We start from the raw sequence: 21,487 nt of genomic DNA on the forward strand, positions 1-21,487 counted from the left end.
CGGGAGAGCAGCTTAAACCCGGGGCTGATTGGAAATGAGGATCAGGTGAGTGGACAGGTGGGCGTGGCTGGCAGGTGATCAGATGAATGGGATGGCAGCAGGTAAGAGACTGAAGGCGCTGTGACAGTGTCCTGATAATGTTGTTTAAAGGAAGCATATAAAGAGTGAAAAGGATCGGTCCAAGCACAGAACCCTGCGGAACTCCGTGACTTGCTTTAGTGTGCACAGAGGAGTCATCATTAACCTGAACGAACTGAGGCCTGTTGACAGAGACAGGTTGATCATGTCTAATTAAGAAGAGCCAATTAAAGGTAAAACGTTTAAACAGCTGGGTCGGAGAGATACAGGCTGATGATGAGGAGGTTGTTGAGATCAGTTCATGAAGCTCGACAGGAGAGAAGCTGTCTGAAAATACGACGGTAATATTCATGTACAGCGTGTAATCAATACATGAATTGATAACTGTGACTCTGAGCCAATGACAGTGTTGTATCTGTGTGTGTGTGTGTGTTGTGTCACAGTCCTTCCTGCTGGTTGTGAAATGTGTTTACTGTCTGCTGGGTGTGTGTGTGTGTGTGTTGCGTCTTGCGTGAGTGTGTGTGTGTGTGTGTATTGTGTGTGTGTGTGTGTGTTGCATCTTGCGTGAGTGTGTGTGTGTGTGTGTTGCGTCTTGCGTGAGTGTCAGTGTGTGTGTGTATTGTATCTGTGTATGTGAGTATGTATGTGTGTGTGTTATGTCACAGTCCTTCCTGCTGGTTGTGAAATGTGTTTACTGTCAGCTGGGTGTGTGTGTGTGTGTGTGTTTTGTGTGTGTGCGTATGTTGTGTGTGTGTGTTTGTGTGTGGGTGGGTGTATGCTGTCTGCTGGTTCACCACAGCTCCATCAATCTGAATTTTGGAACATATCTGGAACTCTGCATGGCCAGAAGTCTGTGGAACATGAACCTTCAGCGTCACCAGTATCACCAGTAACACCATTATCACCATTAATCATCACTGATCTGTATAATAAAGTATATTTGCAGCCCTTTAAGTACTGCACACTGTGAGTGTGTCTTTGAAGACTCTCAGGTCCTGGTTCTTCCAAGAACTTGGTTCCGGTTGTGGCTCCTTCAGTTCTGAGTGGCTGCAGGCACCGATCCTCCTGCGGGGCCGTTCACACCTCGAGAGTCGCCGGGCTCACACGAGTCGAGGTGTGACCTTTTTTTAGCTCCTTCATCGTCATAAATAAAACAGATCCTTGAAAGGTTTAATAAATCCAGTTGATCACTGACAGGCAGCATTTCTGCTGATCACTCTGTCACTGACCAATCACAGCTGGACTCCAGCGGCGACGCATTTTCACTGTGTTATGATTCTACTACTGATCTGAGCGTCCACACACAGGCTGTCTGTGTCTTTTAGTATCACACACACACACACACTCACACATACACATTCATACACACACACATACTCACATACACACTCACTCACACACACTCACACATACATACACACACACACATACATACACACTAATACACAAACACACTAACACACATACATACACACACACAAACACACACTCACACATAAATCAGGTTGTTTTTGTTGATGGGCGGCGGTCAGTAGGAGGGGGGCGGGGACAGAGGGCGGTCAGTAGGAGGGGGGCGGGGACAGAGGGAGAGATGATGACAGGTCACTTCCTGCTGAAGAGACAATAAAAGAAAGGAATCAGAGCGAGACTTGAAACCTACAGGGCCCCCAGACCTGGACTGACCTGGACCTGGACTGATCCAGACCATCAGGACTGATCCAGACCACCAGGAACGATCCAGACCGTCAGTACAGACCTGACCAGGATGTGGATGTTTCTGATGATGGTCTGCTTGCTGGACCAGAACCAGGCTTCACCAGTAAGATTTTGGTTTATTGATCTCCTGATCAGCTTATTGGTTAGAGATGTGTGTGATGTTTACTGCTGTGTGTGTGTGTGTTATACAGTTACCATGGGAACACAGCAGACTTCAGCTCATTCCTCAACCACAACTGGACCACACAGCAGTGAGTACACAACAAGTTCACCAGTAGTACCGGCAGTCGTAGTGGTACTACAGTATGTGTAGTATTACTTGGTCACTGTCTGCCTACCTTCACTGATTCTACATGAACCAACACACACACATTGTGATGTCATTACCTTTTTGTGTGTGCAGCCTTCTCCCCCTCCTGATGTCAGCCATCAGAGGACATCCTCATCTTCTTCTTCTTCTTCATCATCAGTTTCGTCCGAGTCAAGCCAGAGTTCAGAGGTCAGAGGTCACCTGATCCAAACACACAGATTCTACAGCAGGTTTTCAGGACAAGGTGGCATTAGCTTTAATTTGGTAAAATATGAATGAAGTCTGGTCCTGCTCACACGCAGCTGTCTGTGTCTCTTTGTCCTCAGCTGGGATGTCAGCTGCCAGTCCTGCTCGTGTGCTGAACTTCCACTGACTTTTCTCTCATTTTTAGTTTTCCACTGTTGCTGTCTTCATTCCACAGCATCTCAAAGGAAACTAAAGGAACATTTATTCTTTAATTCTGCCCCACGTAAGGAAGCCCAGTAAATGAGCTGAGAGCTGGTCTTCTATAAAACCTGTACTGGCTTCCCCATTCACTTCAGTGTAGCCTGTCTGCTCACAGCGGCGTCTAGTGGGCATTAGATGAACTGCAACTTCACACAAATAAAATCTGAGGCCGATGATTGGTCAGAAATTATTAGATAAAAGGGCGATGATGACGTAGGACCATGTGGCCGATGGTTTGTGGTGAGCTGACTCTGATTGGTTGATTTTTATAGGGTCCTCAACAGCTGAGAGAACGACAGAAATGAACTTGAATTAAATTAGCACAGAGAGAATTTTTCCACCCTGTGTGTGTGATGTCATACCGTGTGTATGATGTCATATCCTGTAGGCTATGGACCAGATGGACTCCTCCCAGTAGGTGAGCTGTCAGTTTAAAGTTTCAGTTACAGTCACATGACCGCGTGTGTGTGTGTGTGTGTGTGTGTGTGTGTGTGTGTGTGTGTCAGAGCTTCGAGCTCCTCCAGTCTCCCAGTAACAGCAACGACAGCCTGTGGCTCAGTGAACTGGTTTTAGTGGGAGAGAGAGCCAGCGAGCGAGATGGAGACAGAGACACCGGAGATGACAGCGTGGGGAGCCGAGAGCGACAGCGGGTGAGGTCACATGTGACATCACAGCACATCACCTGTTACCACCGGTTACAGCCGGCTCACTAGTGGTTAAAACTTCCCACCAGCAGTTTCCTCCATGAACACACACATTACAAACAGGAATGGCCCAACGTCAGTTTGGAACATAAAACTACAAACTAAAGAAAAGTGAGAGAGGATCAGCTGTGTGAGTCAGTAATGAAGTTACCATGGCAACCACAGCGCACACGTGCTCAGTTTGGTCTTTGTTAAACATGTATATTTATCATGTGACCCGTCGTGTGCACTGTTTCATTCTGTATGTTTACATCTGATCAACGTGAAAAGATGAAAAGGTCACGTGACCCTTCCTTGTGTCGTTTGACCCCGCCCCCTCCCTCAGGCTCTGTTGGTGACTTTTCAGCAGCTCCTGAGTCAACCTCGGCTGGGGGGTCGGGGACCCGGTCTCGCTGCTGGTGAAGCTGCAGCCGGAGTGGGCGGAGCCACTGCAGAGGGCGGGGTTGAAGGTGTGGTGGGCGTGTTAGAGGAGGGCGGGGACAAAGGAGAAGATAGCCACCCGGACTTTCTTCGACTGGTGGATGACAGCGGCCAGAGAGCGGATGGGCTGACCTTGGACTTGCTGGACCACGCCCATGATTACCATGGAAACGAGGCGGGGCTAGAGCTGGGGCTGTGACAAATTCAATAGTGGATCAAGTGGAAACATCTGGAAGCTTAAACTCAGCTCCAGAGTTTTCTGATAATAGAATATTTCACTGTATCTTCATGTTTTTATTAAAGAGCACCTTCACCTGTTTTAAAATAAGACCTGTTCAGTTCAGTTCAGTTTAATTACGACTCATTAACGAGCTGAAATCACCTCAGCTTTGTTAGCCAACATGTTTGATCACTCAGTCGTTACCTCTGCAGAACATGTGGAGCGCGAGAGGCTCGTCCACAGAGAACCAGGAACACTGAGCATTTCCTGTTACCTCACTGTGATGTCACTGACTGCACATTCAACCTTTAATCTCAGTCTGCTACATCACCACCTCTCTGAGCCAATCAGGGCCCAGTATGAAACTGAGTGTGATGTCACAAAGGAAACATCTTGTGTTCAGATGTTAAACATTTACAGATCCAGTTCTAACTGGATACTGAACTTCTTAGAAGTTAGATCTATCGTTATAGATATTTTCACTGTAGACAGAACTTTAAACACACTGATCAACATGAAAAATGTCTGTTATTCTGAGCGTGTCTGTTCATTGGCCGGACAGCATCAACAGGAAGTCGTGATTTCAGAAGAGGAACTTCAGATGACTTCATGGTTTTGTGGTGATTGTTGATTGGTCACACCTGTTTCTTCTGTCATTTAATGATTAATCGACTGTAACTTAAATAATCAATCGTGTTTGGAGGTGATTTGGAACTTTTATACCCACCAGGTAAATAAACCTGTCTGTAGACTTCCAGGAGAAACAACAGGAAATGATGTGACAGTGGTTTTGAATAAACTTTGTTTCCTGACTCAGTGAGCGGAATCTGAGTCAACGTTAAAGACGAGAAGATGAAAGAAATCAAACAGCTTCTGCAGCTTTAATGAACCAGCATCAGATCAATTCTTTATTTTCACAAAACAAAAAAAACTGCAGCAGTCAAACGATGACCGGCGCAGACGTGTCACTTCCTGTCAGCGTCCAATCACGTTCACTGAAACCCTGCTGTCCAATCAGATTGAGTTTATTCTCTTCTGTGCTGTGATGTCATCAAACAGTCACTAAAGTCGCTCAACTGTTCAGCCAATGAGGTGTGAGCTCCCAGTAAAACACAAGGACCAATCAACTCCCTTGTCTCTCCATCTGTTAGTCAGTCCAGGCCTGTTGCCATGGAAATGGGAGGACAATGGGCTGCACTTCCTGCAATGCCTCCGAGACACATGTCACACCCTGTCCTGGTGACCTCACTTCCTCTGGGCGGGGCCTTTGTGGAACAGGTAGAGTGGCCGCTGGTTACCTGAAACACACACACAGTATGCAGCATGTGTGTACCTGTTCAGCGTACCTGGATCATCAGGATCATCAAATCAGAGTTCATAAAGCGGTTCAAGCTTCTTCCAAACATCAAACTGAGAACTGTGTACACAGTGTGTGTGTGCATGCAAAGGTGTGTGTGTACCTGTCTGTTTGAGGAGTCGGTATGAGGTGAAGCCAACACTGTCAGTCAGGTAGCAGGTGAACTGTTCAGGTCTCAGTCTCACAGTCCTGTAGTGACGAGATGTGGTCTCCTAACCGGCAGAAAACAACATGAGACCCTTTCTGATACAGACGTTTATGGAGATATATACAGTAAATATATACAGACAGTGTGTGTGTGTGTGTGTGTGTGTGTGTTACCGAGGCCCTCTTGCTGCGGCTGTAGCTGCTCCACGGTTGCAGTTCCAGAATGAATAACCCGCCCGGCGACAGGCTCTGATAGGCTTGTCTGAACAGTCTGACCACGCCTGCGTCACCTGACTGCAGTTGCACCCATTTTGTCACGCCCAGACACATGATGACATCATACTGGCCACGCCCAGGCCACACCTCCTGCTCTGAGACATAGTCGCCCTGTGGGAGGAGTCACCGCGATGATGTCAGCAGGGTGATGATGTCACAAGCTCAACCTGATTAATAATATGCGAGTAACCACCAGTTTCCACCGGGCGCCAAACGTCTCCGTTTCAGAAGCGTCTCTCCGTGGAGAAGACGCACAGGATCTATTTTTGACAGACGACGCGTCAGTCAGCCGGACAGGAAGTCAGACACAGAGAATCAAAACCCTGCGCTGACGCCTCGTACATCAACAATAAACACGACTAACTGGAGACGCGCGGAGGACTCGGTGGACTCGGTGGACAGACCGTGTGAGACTCACCTGTATGAAGGTGATGTTGTTGGGGAACCTGGATGACGATGGTGATGATGGAGGGAGGAGAGGAGGAGGAGCTAGGGGACCTCGACTCACCCTGAACGACAGGGGAAAAGAGAGGAGAGACCGAGCCTGCTGGAACTCCTCCATCACATTCCCAACATCCTCCTCCTCCTCCTTCACCTCCTCTTCCTCTCCTCCTTCCCTCTTCCTTGGAGAACAGGAAGAAAACGTTCCCAGCATTCCTCTCCTCCTCCTCATCCTGTCCGCCACCACCAGGTCATGTGACAGGAAGTGCCTGATGTTCTGCTTGGCAGCGTGGACCAATCGCTCATCTAACTCCACCCCCAGGATGTGAACGGGGTCAAACCTCCGGGCGACGGCAAGCGTCATGTGACCGGCGCCGCAGCCTACGTCCAGCACCTTCTTGTCTCTGAACCAATTGTCTTCCAGGAGGCGGAGCCGCGTGTCCTCTTCCGCCCCGACCCGGCCCTCTCCCCCGTCACCGTAGAAACCGTGGTAGCCATAGTAACAGCTGTGGTTGCCATACTGGTAGCGGTGTTTGTCCTTCTTCCTCTCTGGTGGCGGAGCGGAGCCGGGCTGTGTTCCTCCAAAGCTGCGGGGGGCAGCACAGATCATGTGACCAGGCAGCCAATCAAATCACAGCATTTCAATTTACTTTAGGTAGCACTCACCTGCTGGCTTTAGCCCCTCCCACCAGTGGTGTGTGGAATTTGGTTGGCTGAGCTTTGGTTGCCATGGTATCTGCCGACCTCGTCGAGGTGGTGCGGCGCCGTCTCCGCTGGCGACCATCGTGCTGGTTACTAGGCTTGTGGGTGTGGCCTGGCGGAGGGTGGGTGTGTCTTCTGGGGAGGATGGGGGGCGGGGCTATGTCATCTCGACAGGTGATGGCTGTGTTGAGTTCACAGGGGAGAGGAGACGCGGAAACACTGCCCTCTGTGGCTAACGGAGGAACTGCACAAAACAAAACAACATTAGAGTAAGTTATTAGCAACTTATTAACATGCTAACAGGAAAAAGACCATTTCTGGAAGCATAATGTTGCCATGGAGTTAGCTGTGAGCTACAACTTGAGCCCTGATTTTTATTAGCTTATATCTGTTTCCATGTAGTCAAAGTGTCTCCATTAACGGTCTGCTGAATTAGCTGTAAGCAGCTCCTGTTAGCACCTCCTGTAAACATGGATGTACAGACTGGATTACTGGATTACTGGATCTCTGGATCACTGGATCACTGGATACTGAAGAAAACTTAAAAACATGAAGATTATTAATTGTGCCGAGTCTTCTTGTCTGGTGTCTTTTGGTTTTCTGTAGTTTCCCACCGCGTCCACCAGGTGTCCACAGAGTCTCACCTGTCAGTCCAGCTGTGGAGCGAAACAGTCGAGCTGGTATCACCTCTCTCTCTCCTCCCCCTCCATGGTGTCTGTTCCTGTGTCTCCTCCTGGACTTCAAGGGGGACAGAAGAACTCCCCCATCACCCTTCCCGTCCCCTCCCCCTCCCTTCAGGTTCAGGGGGTCTGTGATGTCACGTGGAACCAGGATCTCTACAGGGTCTCCGCCCCGCAATGGGAGGGGCGAGGACTTTGGTGTCTCCTGATTGGTTGCTCTGAGGAGGAAAAGAGGAGTTGAATGTTCATTAAGAAGGAAAAAAACATTTCACGGCTTCAGATTCACAAATCTGAAGATCTGCAGCTTTTCTTCAGTCATCTGAAGGAATTTATTCTTGAATCTGAGGTTTGTTTGTTTGTTTGGGTTGTTGGTTGCTGTCACTTTGGCTCCACTTTAATACTTTTAGTACATTTTCATGATTATACTTTCACTGTTTATCCGTGGTTAGTTGATACCAGATCAAGACGTTTAACTGATCACCTTAAATAAACAATAACGTCCTTTTGGGGATCTCTGTTTTTCTGAAACTGTTCCAGGTCTGAAGAAAGTCTGTTCAATATTCCACAATTCATCGTTTCTATGAAACAAACTGAGCATCGTCTGCTGGTCAGTGGTTACTGGGCTGTTACTGGAATGACACTGGGCTGTTACTGGGCTGTTACTGGAATGATACTGGGCTGTTACTGGAATGACACTGGGCTGTTACTGGAGTGATACTGGGCTGTTACTGGAGTGATACTGGGCTGTTACTGGAGTGATACTGGGCTGTTACTGGGCTGTTACTGGAATGATACTGGGCTGTTACTAGAGTGATACTGGGCTGTTACTGGAGTGATACTGGGCTGTTACTGGAGTGATACTGGGCTGTTACTGGGCTGTTACTGGAATGACACTGGGCTGTTACTGGGCTGTTACTGGAATGACACTGGGCTGTTACTGGAATGATACTGGGCTGTTACTGGAATGACACTGGGCTGTTACTGGAATGATACTGGGCTGTTACTGGAATGACACTGGGCTGTTACTGGGCTGTTACTGGAATGACACTGGGCTGTTACTGGGCTGTTACTGGAATGACACTGGGCTGTTACTGGAATGATACTGGGCTGTTACTGGAATGACACTGGGCTGTTACTGGAATGATACTGGGCTGTTACTGGAATGACACTGGGCTCTTACTGGAATGATACTGGGCTGTTACTGGAATGACACTGGGCTGTTACTGGAATGACACTGGGCTGTTACTGGGCTGTTACTGGAATGACACTGGGCTGTTACTGGAATGATACTGGGCTGTTACTGGAATGACACTGGGCTGTTACTGGAATGATACTGGGCTGTTACTGGAATGACACTGGGCTGTTACTGGAATGACACTGGGCTGTTACTGGAATGACACTGGGCTGTTACTGGTATTTTATCCATTTTCTGATCAATGCTCTAAATGATAATCTTCCATTTTGTCCTTTTGTCTAAAACCGTCAGACAAGAAAAACCAGCAGATTCGAACTTTGGAATAATAAATTGATGCTTCTTCAAACAAACCTGATTCAACTAATCAAGTAAACATTTTGAGTCTCACTTGTTGACGTCTTCGTCCAATAACGAGTTGAGGTTCAGTGGGTCAAAGATATTCCCACCCAACAGGAAGTGACTTGGCAGCACGGGTTCTGATTGGCTGTCACTATTGGCTCGCCGACGGCGCTTGGCCAGGCCCTTGAAGCCGACGCCCATGGAGTATCGCCTCTTCGTGACTCGCTGAGCAAGGGGAGCGGAGGTGGTGAGGGGGGGCTGACTGTTGCCGGGCGGTTGGAGGCCATTTTTAGGACGGAGGGGGTGTGTCTTAGCCAGCTGCGGTTGCTCTGATAGGCTGGCAGTGGCGGGGAAGGAAGGGCTGACCTCGTGAGGAAGGACAGTCTCTTTGTCCAATGACATCTTGATCATCTTCCACGTGCACACAGATCAGCCAATCACAGTAATCTACAGAGAGAGAGGAGGGGTTAGATTGACTGACAGGAGGCAAAGCCAATCAGAGTCAGCAGCTCATCGCAATACATTTATTTTTCCACTACTACTTTCAAAAACCAGTTAATTGTTGATGTCATTGACCAATCATCGGACGTTCTCCACTGTCAGTTGTTTATCACATTAAACTGGATAAACTAAGCAGATTGTGTCTGCAGGATCACAAAGATCATGTACTCTTTTAGTTTCATGTGTCTTACTGAAGAGGAATTTAGAGTCTTTTGCTATCAAGCTCCTCTCCTGTGGAACCATCTAAACTTTCCTCTTTGATAAAGCTCACAGTTAGGGCCGGCTCAGGCTTGCCTTGGACCAGAGCCCAGCTGTGCTGCTATTGGATTAGACTTCCAGTGACACCCAAACCTCTGTTCTTCTCTCCCTCTCCATCTGTATGAGTTCCTGTCCTATCAAGACATGTTCCTGACTCGGCTTCTTCCCCGGAGTCTTTGTGCTTTCTCGTCTCGCAGGTCTGAATGGAGAGAGTCTGAACCTGGACTACTGAGTTCACCTGCCGGACATCCACTGCAACCTTTATTGTTATTAGCTATGCTACCATTATTATCAGATCATCAGTGTCGTACTGTGTTCATATTCTATCTGCTGTTAATATGTTAATACATCACATACATAAATATATCACACAGGCATATACCATGCCATATGTACTGTGTATACCTATAAATGTCTCTCTCTCCCTCCCTCCCAATTTAACATTTTCTTTGATAAAGATAAAATGTATAAATATAAAATATCATACAGCAAAATAAATGTCACGTCTGATTCTGCTCTTAACTAATTTTGACCACATATATAGTTACTGCGTTTTGGTGTGTACTGTACAGGTGTGTCTGTCTCCTCACCTGACTAAATCTTGTTGACACTTTGGTCTTTTTTGATATATCTGATGTTTCTGCATCACAGATTCTGATGGGTACACGATTCATCAAAATCACAAGTTGTGATCAGAACTGCAACAATTAATCGATAGAAAATGAGTCAGAAACTATTGTGAAAATTAATCGTTTTGGCCGTTCTTTAAAATAAAAGATATTTGATGGTTATATTTGATTTGTCTTATTTTGTACTAAACACAATGACACCTGAATTTTCTGTCACTTCATACTTTAACTTAACTGCATTTCAAAGGGAAATATTGTGATTTTTACTTCAGCACATTTGTCTGACGGCTTCAGTTAAAAGTTACCTTGCATGTTCAGATTAACAATAAGAAAACATTTAATCAAAGAGTCGATGAAGGTGTAATATTACAGATTAAGATAAAACTCAATTGATGAAATTCACAAGTTACACAGCAGATGAGTTTATAAAGCAGGTCAAATTAGCTCCATCTTCACCGGCTGCAACATTACAGTGATTAACACATCAATGCATCAAACACAGAGCTGCAAAAATCAGACTAATCAATTAATCGGTCAGCAGAAAAATAATTGCCAACTATTTTGATAATTGACCATTCAAGTAATTGTACATAGAAAAATGTCAGAAAATGGTATTTTCAGCCTCTCTTCTGTTTTCTAGAATATTAATTGGACTGACAAAACAAGAAATTTAAAGAAATCAACATGGACTTTGAGAAACTGGGATGGACATGTTTTACTATTTTCTGACATTTAATAGACCAATTGATTAATCTAGAAAATAATCAACAGATGAACCCTCATCCGAATGAAAATAAGCATTAGTTGCAGCCCTAATCAATAACTATAATCCAATAATACATATTATTCTGGAATGGGCCATTCTGCATCATGAAGTAAATTCTGACTGTAATACTTTTGTACTTTTACTTAAGAAAACATTTTAAAGCAAGACATTTAGTTGGAACAAAGTATTTCTGCACTGTGGTATTACTACTTTTACTTTGTACTTCACTTTATGTAGCCATGTTAATGAGTTATCAATCATTCTTACTCACTCTGTCCTGCAGAGACCACCAACAGTCCACTTGTTGTCCAGACCTGCACCTCGGTCTCTGAGCGCTGTTAATGGGCCCGCACATACATCCGCACTCTCTAACCCCGCCCCTGGCGCTCACTCCACCAATCACGGACGGTCGTCATGAATAATTCAAACTAACCAAGAAACAAACTGGTAAACAGTTAGCTTCTCCAGCTAGCCACGTCCTGCTAAAATGCAGGCAGTGGCTAGCGTGGAGCTAACACACACCCCCTACAGAAAAACAACTACAAAAACATGCCCGAAAGCTCGCTCTGTGCGGGACAACGAGCTCCCGCCGACCTCTCCGTGAGCATGAGTGCGTGTGTCAGTGTGTGTGTGCGGGTCGAGGACTCGTGACTTCTAATAAAACTGTCGCTTGGAGCTGAGGATATCTTCTAGCTTTAAACGTCCTCTCACCCTGCTACAACTCTAAACCCACGCCTTTATATGCCAACCGCGGGGCCATGTGAGCGACGACAGAACCCGCCAATAGCGTGCCGACTCGAACTCCTGCCTCTTTCGAGTTACGACCAATCAGACGACCACTCAAACTAAGATGTGATCTGATTGGTCCCGACACGGGGAGGCGGGAGAATTCTCGAGGAGAGAGGCGTCCTGATCGGTGCCTGACTGAAAACACAACCACGCTTGAAGATAAACGTGTAAAATAACGATTTGTTAGGAAATGTTTAGCAGCTGTGAGTCCACAGACACATGTTCAGTATGTCAAACAAAGTTTAAACCATAGAGATTTGATTTTCGGCGTCTTTTAGACCCATGAGACCATAAACTCACCCCTGCACTCAAAACCCTGACTTTTGCCCTGAGTTACGCTTTGCAGGTAAGACTAACCCCCTGGCTGCTGTTGGTGTCCCCAAACAAGCTCCACCAACTACATACCTTACGACCTTACCTGTACTGATGTTAAAATTAAGAAAAATAACTATCTCAGTTTATCGACCATTAGTAGTTACAAAGTTTAAGTAAAATTCAGCCTGAGAGGTCTAGCTGAGGGCTCACAGACCGGATGTCTCAGTCCATAACTCGTAAGTAGGTTATTGATCTCCATCAAACTGAACAGTCTTTAGTAACCTGTGTTGGTTTGTGATGGGTTTTAAATTAACCTTTTACCTTAAATGGCTGGTTCAGTTTGCTGACTTGTCGTTTTAAAGTCAAACTTTACATATTTCTGGGTTAACCCTTCACCCCCCTGCAAAGACTACATGGGGTCATGGGAGCTGTAGTTCAGTCATGTATTAAAAAATAGTCTGTATTCACGCACACAACAGAATAGAAAGAATACAGTTTTTCCTACATAGAAACTAGATAGTTTAATCTAATTTTGCTTTTATATCACAAATCTGTGACATCCTCTTCTTTTCTTCCTCTCTGAGAGTTGATAGAGAACACTGTCACATCTGTATGCTAAACATGAGGCTGCAGCCAGCAACTGAGCTTAATTTTGCATAAAGACTGAAACGGGGAAATAGTTAGCATGTCTCTGTCCACCCAGTAAACAATTTTGTGGCTTATATGATGCACATTTATGAATTTTGAAAAAAAAGTATTGTTATGCAAATTAGCAAAACAAACAGGCTCAATGCTTAAATGCAGCATTAACGCCCGCTGTCGCTAATTTGCATCATACCTAAATTTATATCTATTATATGTGCTACAGAAAAATTAACAAACTCCTCTTAATTTAGGATCAATTTGAAAGTAAAAACACGAAGAATTAATTTTTTAATATAATTCTAAATTAATTCAGGCATCAAGGGGTTAATGACCTTTTCCATTGAGAAACATTATTCTTAGGTGATGAGGGTGAGGAACTACAGGGTGAGGAACCACAGATGATGGACCACAGGGTGAGGAACCACAGGTTGATCTACCACAGGTCATGGCCATAGTGTGAGGAACCACAGGGTGGGGACCCACAGGTGACGGACCACAGGGTCAGGAACCACAGCAGGAGGGACCACAGAGTGAGGAACCACAGGGTACAACCACAGATGATTACCCACAGGTGATGGAACATAGGGTAAGGAACCACAGGGGACAAATCACAGGATGAGAAGCCACAGGTGAGGAACCACAGGGTGAGGAACCACAGGGTGAGGAACCACAGGTGACGGACCACAGGGTCAGGAACCACAGCACGAGGGACCATAGAGTGAGGAACCACAGGGTACAACCACAGATGAGTACCCACAGGTGATGGAACATAGGGTAAGGAACCACAGGGGACAAATCACAGGATGAGAAGCCACAGGTGAGGAACCACAGGGTGAGGAACCACAGGGTGAGGAACCACAGGTGACGGACCACAGGGTCAGGAACCACAGCACGAGGGACCATAGGGTGAGGAACCACAGGTGACAAATCACAGGATGAGGAACCACAGGGTGAGGAACCACAGGTGAGGAACCACAGGGTGAGGAACCACAGGTGAGGAACCACAGGTGAGGAACCACAGGGTGAGGAACCACAGGGTGAGGATCATATCATAATATCACATCATAATCTGTTTCCTGATTGATCAGCTGCTCTGAGGGACAGTAACAGACCAGTCAGGTGCTGCACAAACAGTTTTCCTCTAATATTCTAATACTGCGGATTAGATAAACTACCTGTTCAAAAATCTGATCATCAACGAACTGAACCAGAATGATAAGTTTGTTTGTTACATTAAACAGAAGCCGAAGACGCGGCCCAACGAGAAACTTCAGTTAAATATAAAGATAATGGATTATTTCCTCGCTCTGCCATGTGATCTTGTGTCCTCAGGGAGGCGCTGCAGACAAGTTTTTAGTTTTTATTTTAATTGCTCTCAGCTGTTCCGTGCTGTTTTTCACAACATGGGTAATCAGGACTCTGACGGCATAAAGTCGTATTTTTATTTTTTTATTATTTTCCTTTTATTTGATATTTATTTGTTATTTTTTCTGCTGCTTTATTTTCTGCTCTTTTATTTCCATTTATTTCCCTTCAGATTCACTTTAAAGGCTCGCAAACTATTTGAATTACACACAAACTCACACGTAACCGAGGTGTGACAGAAAGAATGTGTTGATCAGTTTATCCTAATTAAAAATATGAGCCTGGTTATTACCATGTTATCTATTAACACATCTGCATTTGTTATCTGGACATTTTTATTTGTTTTTTTTTACCTTTTTTCTGTGTTAATATTCTTTTTTTTATTATTCATATCATCATATAACTGAGATTATAGTTATAGTAATTTGTGTTTATCAGATGATACTAATTAAAAACATTTATAATTCTGATTTAGTTAAATACAGCTGTCAATCAAACTTCAACCAACATCCAATCATGAGGGCGGCATACTGGAGCAGGGCGGAGCTACAGTGGACATCTGTCCTCCTGTTTGACAGTGGACGGATTAGGACTCCATTACCCAGCATGCACTGTGTGAGCTTGTAAAATCCCTAAAGAGGATTTCTGTAGATCAGAGAGACGACATGCCGCTGAAGAGAGAAGGTGAGATTTTATCAACATTATCTGTGTGTGTGTGTGTTTATTAATGTGTGTGTGTGTGTGTTTATTAATGTGTGTGTTTATTAATGTGTGTGTGTTTATTAATGTGTGTGTGTGTTTATTAATGTGTGTGTGTGTGTGTTTATTAATGTGTGTGTGTGTGTTTATTAATGTGTGTGTGTTTATTAATGTGTGTGTGTGTGTTTATTAATGTGTGTGTGTTTGTTAATGTGTGTGTGTGTGTGTTTATTAATGTGTGTGTGTGTGTTTATTAATGTGTGTGTGTGTGTTTATTAATGTGTGTGTGTTTATTAATGTGTGTGTGTGTGTTTATTAATGTGTGTGTGTTTATTAATGTGTGCTCAGTATGTGTGTGTGTGTGTTTACTATTCAGTGTTTAGTGTGTGCTCAGTGTGTGTTCAGTGTGTGTGTGTGTGTTATTGTGTGTGTGTTATTCCTCTGTCACAGTCCCTGCTCCTCTTCCTCTTCCCTTTGTTGTCATCAGTCATGTTTGTTTCATGTATTCTGTGTTTCTGAGTGTGAGGTCACCCTCTGACCTCTGACCTCTGACCTTTGACCTCTGACTGCTGTTGAACAGGAAGTAGAAGCGCCACGTTTTCTTCTTCTGCTGTTGTTGTTTGTTTATCGGATGCTGCTCATCATACTTCTCACTGGAAGGAATGTTTTCTGCTCAGTCAGGAAACTGGATGAGCTCAGAGATTCTGCTCCCGTCTCATCCTTCCAGACGACGTCTTTACACGCTAATGGAGCCATGAAAACTTAGACATGGCAACGATAAGAAAGCGCTCATGGTGGGTCAGAACTACACTGATTCTGGATTTAAACAACATTCATCACGTGAGCAAACAGGAGCAAAGGCCAGTCATTAGACATTAAAACCGAAGACATTTTAGTTTATTTCTGTGGCATTCGGCCCTTTTGTTTTGACAGTCAGCAACAGGAAATGTGGGGGAAGAGAGGGATGACAAACAACACGGGTCCTCCAGCTCAGAATCGAACCGGGGACCACGAGGCCTCTGGGAGCATTGCAGTATAATCACAGTTGACACGAAGCAGAAACTGATGAGGAAATGTTTCCGTGGAGACGAGGTGGTCGTTAGTTTAAACTGTCCATCATGGAGCTGACGGCACTCCTCTTCTTCATTGGTGCCTTCATTCAGCCGTCCCTTTGTGGACCAGCCATCGGTGGTACTGCGGTGTTGGAGCAGCATTTCACTGCTGGAGCTGCTTTCCACCACTTCACATACAGTTCGCTAGTTTAGTCCAGTGGGACTCCAAAAGGTCACCAGAAAGATCTGCGGGGTCGTCAGATGATCCGTGGGAAAGAAGAAGAAACTGTCACAAAAACGTGTCTTCAGTTTCTGGACTTTAATCTTTTCACTGTGAATAAAATATCGGATCAGTCAAACAGTTCTTTGAATGAAACCATGACAGAGCTACACGCTGGTTTTAGGGACGAGTCAAAACCACCGACTGAACCTTTGACATCTTTTAAGGTCAAATCTTTCTGCTAACAGTAACACAGCTGTCAGTGAAAGTCGTGAGGTCAGTATTTCCCTCTGAAGTACAGCTGCAGTAAAAGAACGTGGCTACGATCCACCAGTGGGACCAGCTGACTGATAACAGCAAGCTTTGTGCAGGTCCCTTGGAGTCCAGACAAGTCCCACAGAGTCCAGACAAGTCCCACAGAGTCCACTTGTGCCTCACAGAGTCCAGTCAGGTCCCTTAGAGCCCAATCAAGTCCTGTAGAGTCCAGTCAGGTTCCGTAGAGTCCAGTCAGGTCCAGCAGAGTCCAGTCAGGTCCAGCAGAATCCCTTCAGGTCCAGCAGAGTTCAGTCAGGTCCAGCAGAGTCCAGTCAGGTCCAGTAGAATCCCTTCAGGTCCAGCAGAGTTCAGTCAGGTCCAGCAGAGTCCAGTCAGGTTCCGTAGAGTCCAGTCAGGTCCAGCAGAATCCAGTCAGGTTCGGTAGGGTCCAGTCAGGTTCCGTAGGGTCCAGTCAGGTCCAGCAGAGTCCAGTCAGGTCCAGTAGAGTCCAGTCAGGTCCAGCAGAGTCCAGTCAGGTCCAGTAGAGTCCAGTAAAGCCTGTCTGGTTGCTCTCCTCAGATACTGAGCGTGCTCTGCAGGTGATGGAGGCCTGTCAGGCTGGAGCTGCTGAAGGAGTCAAAGGTCGTGCAGAGAAACTGCTGAACATCTTCCAGAGTGACCTGTTCCAGGCCCTGCTGGGTAACACGCATGCTCAGAACACACACGTGTTAGAACACATGATGAACATACACACAAACATGTTAAAACACACGCTGTTTTTACCTTCACTGCTCTGTTGCATGGCAACAAACACAACTACGTTAATTAATTAATCACTATTGATAACAGAGTTTACGGACCAACATGAACTCGTGTCAGATTAAAGATACGAATTTTAGAATTTTAGTTTAAACTGTTGAAAAAAACAAACATTATAATCAGAATCTGATGTTAAGTCAAAGACGTCTGTGTTTTGAGATGCAGAGATCTTTACGATGTTAGCATGCTAACCAGCTATCTGCGGCTCGTCCTGTCTCGTATATACCACCTCGTACCTCAAGAGGTGATAGTCCGACCGTGGGACGTTAGCCAGACCTGTCAAGCCTCACCTATTTCTTCTCCGCTGTCCTCCTGCATTTTGAAATGAACGTAAAACAAACAGACAAACAAAAACCGTTTGCTACGTTCCTCTCAGGCACAGCAGGTGGCAGTATGTAGAACGTTAGCTGTGACATCTAGTGACCAGGAGTCTTTCACTGAAATATCACCCGCCAATAAAAGAAGAAGAAGGAAGAAGAAGAGCAATGAACAAGAGCGGGATGGAGTTTGTGAAAGTATCTCACCAGGTGGGGGGAGGCTGCCTGAACTCAATGAAGAGCAGCATCAGTCAAAGTCCTGTTTGTTAAATGTGTCACCCAGATTTTAGTGAATCGCTGCGGAAGAGACAAAGAGACAAATCTGCCAAACATAAGGAACCTGTTGCTCCATCAGTTTGGACCAGATTTATACCATGTCATCATTTTCATCATCAGCCTCTGGACCAGCTGTCTCACTGCCAGCAGCCTCTGGACCAGTTGTCTCACTGCCAGCAGCCTCTGGACCAGCTGTCTCACTGCCAGCTGTCTCCCTGCCAGCAGCCTCTGGACCAGCTGTCTCACTGCCAGCAGCCTCTGGACCAGCTGTCTCACTGTCAGCTGTCTCACTGCCAGCAGCCTCTGGACCGGCTGTCTCACTGCCAGCAGCCTCTGGACCAGCTGTCTCACTGTCAGCTGTCTCACCGTCAGCAGCCTCTGGACCAGCTGTCTCACTGCCAGCAGCCTCTGGACCAGCTGTCTCACTGCCAGCAGCCTCTGGACCACCTGTCTCACTGCCAGCAGCTCTCTCAACCTCACAGCTGAAGCGTAGTGTGTCAGTGATGAGTTCATATCCTTCAGTAACAAACATAAACTAAGTGCTGAATGAATCTGCCCTTTATGACGCAGGAAGTTCACAGCGTTTCACTCTGATTCTGATTCTGACACCTGACTGGACTCACTTCAGGTCGGAACCAATTCACTCTGATAGTTTAAGGCAGAGACACTCAGGTGGATATCATCAGCATAACAGAGATACCTTTAAATGTGCTAATAATTTGACCTGAGGGAACCAAATACAAAGCAGATAAAATGGACCCAAGACAGACCCCTGAGGCACACCACAGGAAAGAGCAGCAGTTTCCGACATGGAGGGGCCAAGGACACAGAAGTCCTTCAGTCTGAGAGACAGCAGGAGAACCACCTGCCCACTGCCTCAGCCTTTCAGTCAGGACGCTGTGCTCAGATCCAGGACTGAAATCAGAGGACGTCACCATGTCACTGCAGAGGAGCTGTCTCACATCCACAACACGCTGTTGACTCATTTATAAGGTTGTAGGACATGAAGACAATGAAGTTGGAGCTTGGTGGATTTCCACAGTCGCTGTCCCCTCCGACATTTAAAACGGACACAACGAACAGATTGAACCAGAGAGTCTCATGTTTTAAAGCACCGGGCCAAAGCAACGCTGCACTTGGGACAGAAGCTGCAGAACATTTCTCAGCTGAGAGCGGGGGCGTAGCTATAGACTGTGCAACCGCCCTATGACCCGTATCACAAGTCGACCCCACCCGATAGAGGTGCCAGGGGGCTGAGAGACTGGGTGCTCTCCTCCAATCCCCTTTCCTCATTTCCATCTTTGAACAGATGGAGAATCACAGACCTGTATGGGGGTGGGGTGGGGTGGGGTGGGGGTAATGCTCTGTTGTATTTAATGGTTATATAATGTATAAATGTATATTGAATGTAATTCAATGATGCAATCTAACTGATGGAATAAAGCGCTGCAACAATGCATCTGCCTGATGATGTGGAACTGCTAAACTGTACCTGAGCCCTGTTTTTACAGATATGTTTTGTAGAAATAAGTCAAAAGTACTGAAGTACAAATATATTTCAAAGTTACTCCAAAATATACACTTTAATTCTCTCTCACACACAAAATAATGAATGAAAAAAAGAAAGATTTAAAATAATTATGACAAAGAAACTGAATACAAAATATAACAAATAAAGCTAGAAACATGGGGGGGGGGGGGGGGGGGGGGTCTCACAGCTGCTGCAGATGTGCACAGAGCTCAACAGCTTCAACCCTGAAACTGTGAACTCGTCTTTCTACAGCAGCTACAGGCAGACAGACGGACGTCCACATGTGGACAGATGTTCTGTTAAAGTCACTGCTACGACATGAAGGACAAGAGACAGACTCAGTGTCTCTGATGAAGGAGGACTTGTTCTGCTGCTGTTCGACAGTCTGTGTGGTTATTAAACGTAAACCTTCCATCAGTGTGTGGAGGAGAAACAGCAGCACTCTGATAGGATCTGCTGCAGCAGCAGGATCGGCCTATCACAGAGCAGGAAGCAGATCGCAGTGGGGGCCCGTTATAATACCCTGAACTGGGACCCGTTATAATAACCTGAACTGGGGCCCGTTATAATAACCTGAACTGGGGCCCGTCGGTACTAGCTGACACCGCTGGCTGAGAGGTGGTTTAAGATGTGAGAGAGCTCACATGTTTACTGGCTCCTCAGACAAGAGAAGGAGGAGGTACGGCCCCTGAATACTCACATTGATTCATCTGTCAGTAAAATTTGGACGTTTTGCTAGATTGTGACTTCTTGTTTACATATTTGATTGCTCCTGATTGGTCGGAGCTGCAGATGTTTCCTAGCAACAGATTAACACATCACTTCCATCTTTACTAGCTGATGTGTGTGTTGAGTTTTAACGGTGCAGCTTGATGCAGTAAATCACTCGTTTTAAACTTCTCAGTAGTTACTGAGGAGTTTGTGTTCACGCTTCGTGAAGGACTGATGGAGTCCAGACCTCGGGACTGATGGAGTCCAGACCTCAGGACTGATGGAGTCCAGACCTCAGGTCTTGTGGAGTCCAGACCTCAGGACTGATGGAGTCCAGACCTCAGGACTTGTGGAGTCCAGACCTCAGGACTCGTGGAGTCCAGACCTCAGGACTGATGGAGTCCAGACCTCAGGTCTTGTGGAGTCCAGACCTCAGGACTGATGGAGTCCAGACCTCAGGACTTGTGGAGTCCAGACCTCAGGACTGATGGCTCCACTCTGCACCGTGTTAATCTGGTCTTAATGGTGTCATCAGTGTGACATCACAGACACATGACAGCTCACTGATTGGATGAGACCTTTACCCCACATGTAAGGGATTAGTCCTGAGCGTGTGTGTGTCTCATTAACCGTCTCACTGTGATCTGTTTGCTGACTCTGATTGGTCGATGACTTCAGCAGGTTCACGGGTTTACGGCTGATTTCAGGTTGTAGGTGAGACCAAAAAAAGCTCCATGAAGACAAAAGTTAGCAACTATGTGACAGTGAAGACCTGAATCTGTCTCCCTTCTTGTTAAAATGCATTTTATTTGCAGATGACTCATTCCTTTGTGTTGTTGTGGCAGTCATTTGAAAGAACTTTTGACTTAATTTTAGCAAACTGTCTCTGAATTTAAGTTCTACTGTGTCAATCAATAAATGATGCTGCGTTTTAAACCACACATAAAATACACCAAACCCAAAATATGTCAAAGTCAAGTGCAATACTGGATAAAATGAAGGATTTTCTCCATCAAGCTTCATTATATACCCAAAACCCTAACCCGCACAGTTACTGTGCTGTACATTTAACCAGTAATACTTCTGCAGTTTACTGCAGTAAAATCAACACTTTTACCTCAAATGCAGTATTTTTCTACTGTTGTATTTTACTGTTAATAAGCAGGAATAGAAGCTGTCCAGCCATGACTGTATCACAGACCACCATGGTCAGTGGTGATGGTACTGAAGTACTGTGCTTTAGGACAGTATGCAGGTACTTGTACTGTGTTACATGTCATTCCTTTACTTTCCTGTCATAAAAGTAA

The 21,487-nt window shown here is 45.7% G+C and overlaps 2 protein-coding genes across 2 annotated transcripts in view; one reads left to right on the top strand and one right to left on the bottom strand.

The window, feature by feature from the left end:
• Window positions 1-4,783: 4,783 nt before the first annotated feature.
• Window positions 4,784-11,885, bottom strand: mepceb (methylphosphate capping enzyme b). The gene is made up of 8 exons (XM_041965379.1): window positions 11,458-11,885; window positions 9,082-9,479; window positions 7,463-7,716; window positions 6,783-7,062; window positions 6,094-6,703; window positions 5,574-5,786; window positions 5,356-5,464; window positions 4,784-5,193 (listed from the first exon to the last, which is right to left on the bottom strand). Exons 2-8 carry the CDS (start codon window positions 9,441-9,443, stop codon window positions 5,141-5,143), a joined length of 1,881 nt encoding a protein of 626 aa, XP_041821313.1. The 5' UTR covers window positions 9,444-9,479; window positions 11,458-11,885; the 3' UTR covers window positions 4,784-5,140.
• Window positions 11,886-17,178: 5,293 nt separating this feature from the next.
• LOC121626831 (disks large homolog 4-like) overlaps window positions 17,179-21,487 on the top strand; it is a 28,665-nt gene continuing 24,356 nt past the window's right edge. The window contains exon 1 of the mRNA XM_041965522.1: window positions 17,179-17,225. The gene's annotated coding sequence lies outside the window, so the exon portion shown is untranslated. The remainder of the gene's footprint in view (window positions 17,226-21,487) is intronic.

Source organism: Chelmon rostratus, chromosome 23, assembly GCF_017976325.1.
Source record: "Chelmon rostratus isolate fCheRos1 chromosome 23, fCheRos1.pri, whole genome shotgun sequence".
NCBI lineage: Eukaryota > Metazoa > Chordata > Actinopteri > Chaetodontiformes > Chaetodontidae > Chelmon > Chelmon rostratus.

Excerpts from the sequence above, each read along its gene's own strand:
- mepceb (XM_041965379.1), bottom strand. The coding sequence starts at position 9,443 with ATGATCAAGATGTCATTGGACAAAGAGACTGTCCTTCCTCACGAGGTC. Across the intron at positions 6,704-6,782 it reads GGAGGGGCTAAAGCCAGCAG|CTTTGGAGGAACACAGCCCG; the intron begins GTGAGTGCTACC and ends TGCCCCCCGCAG. Across the intron at positions 5,194-5,355 it reads CCGACTCCTCAAACAGACAG|GTAACCAGCGGCCACTCTAC; the intron begins GTACACACACAC and ends TGTGTGTTTCAG.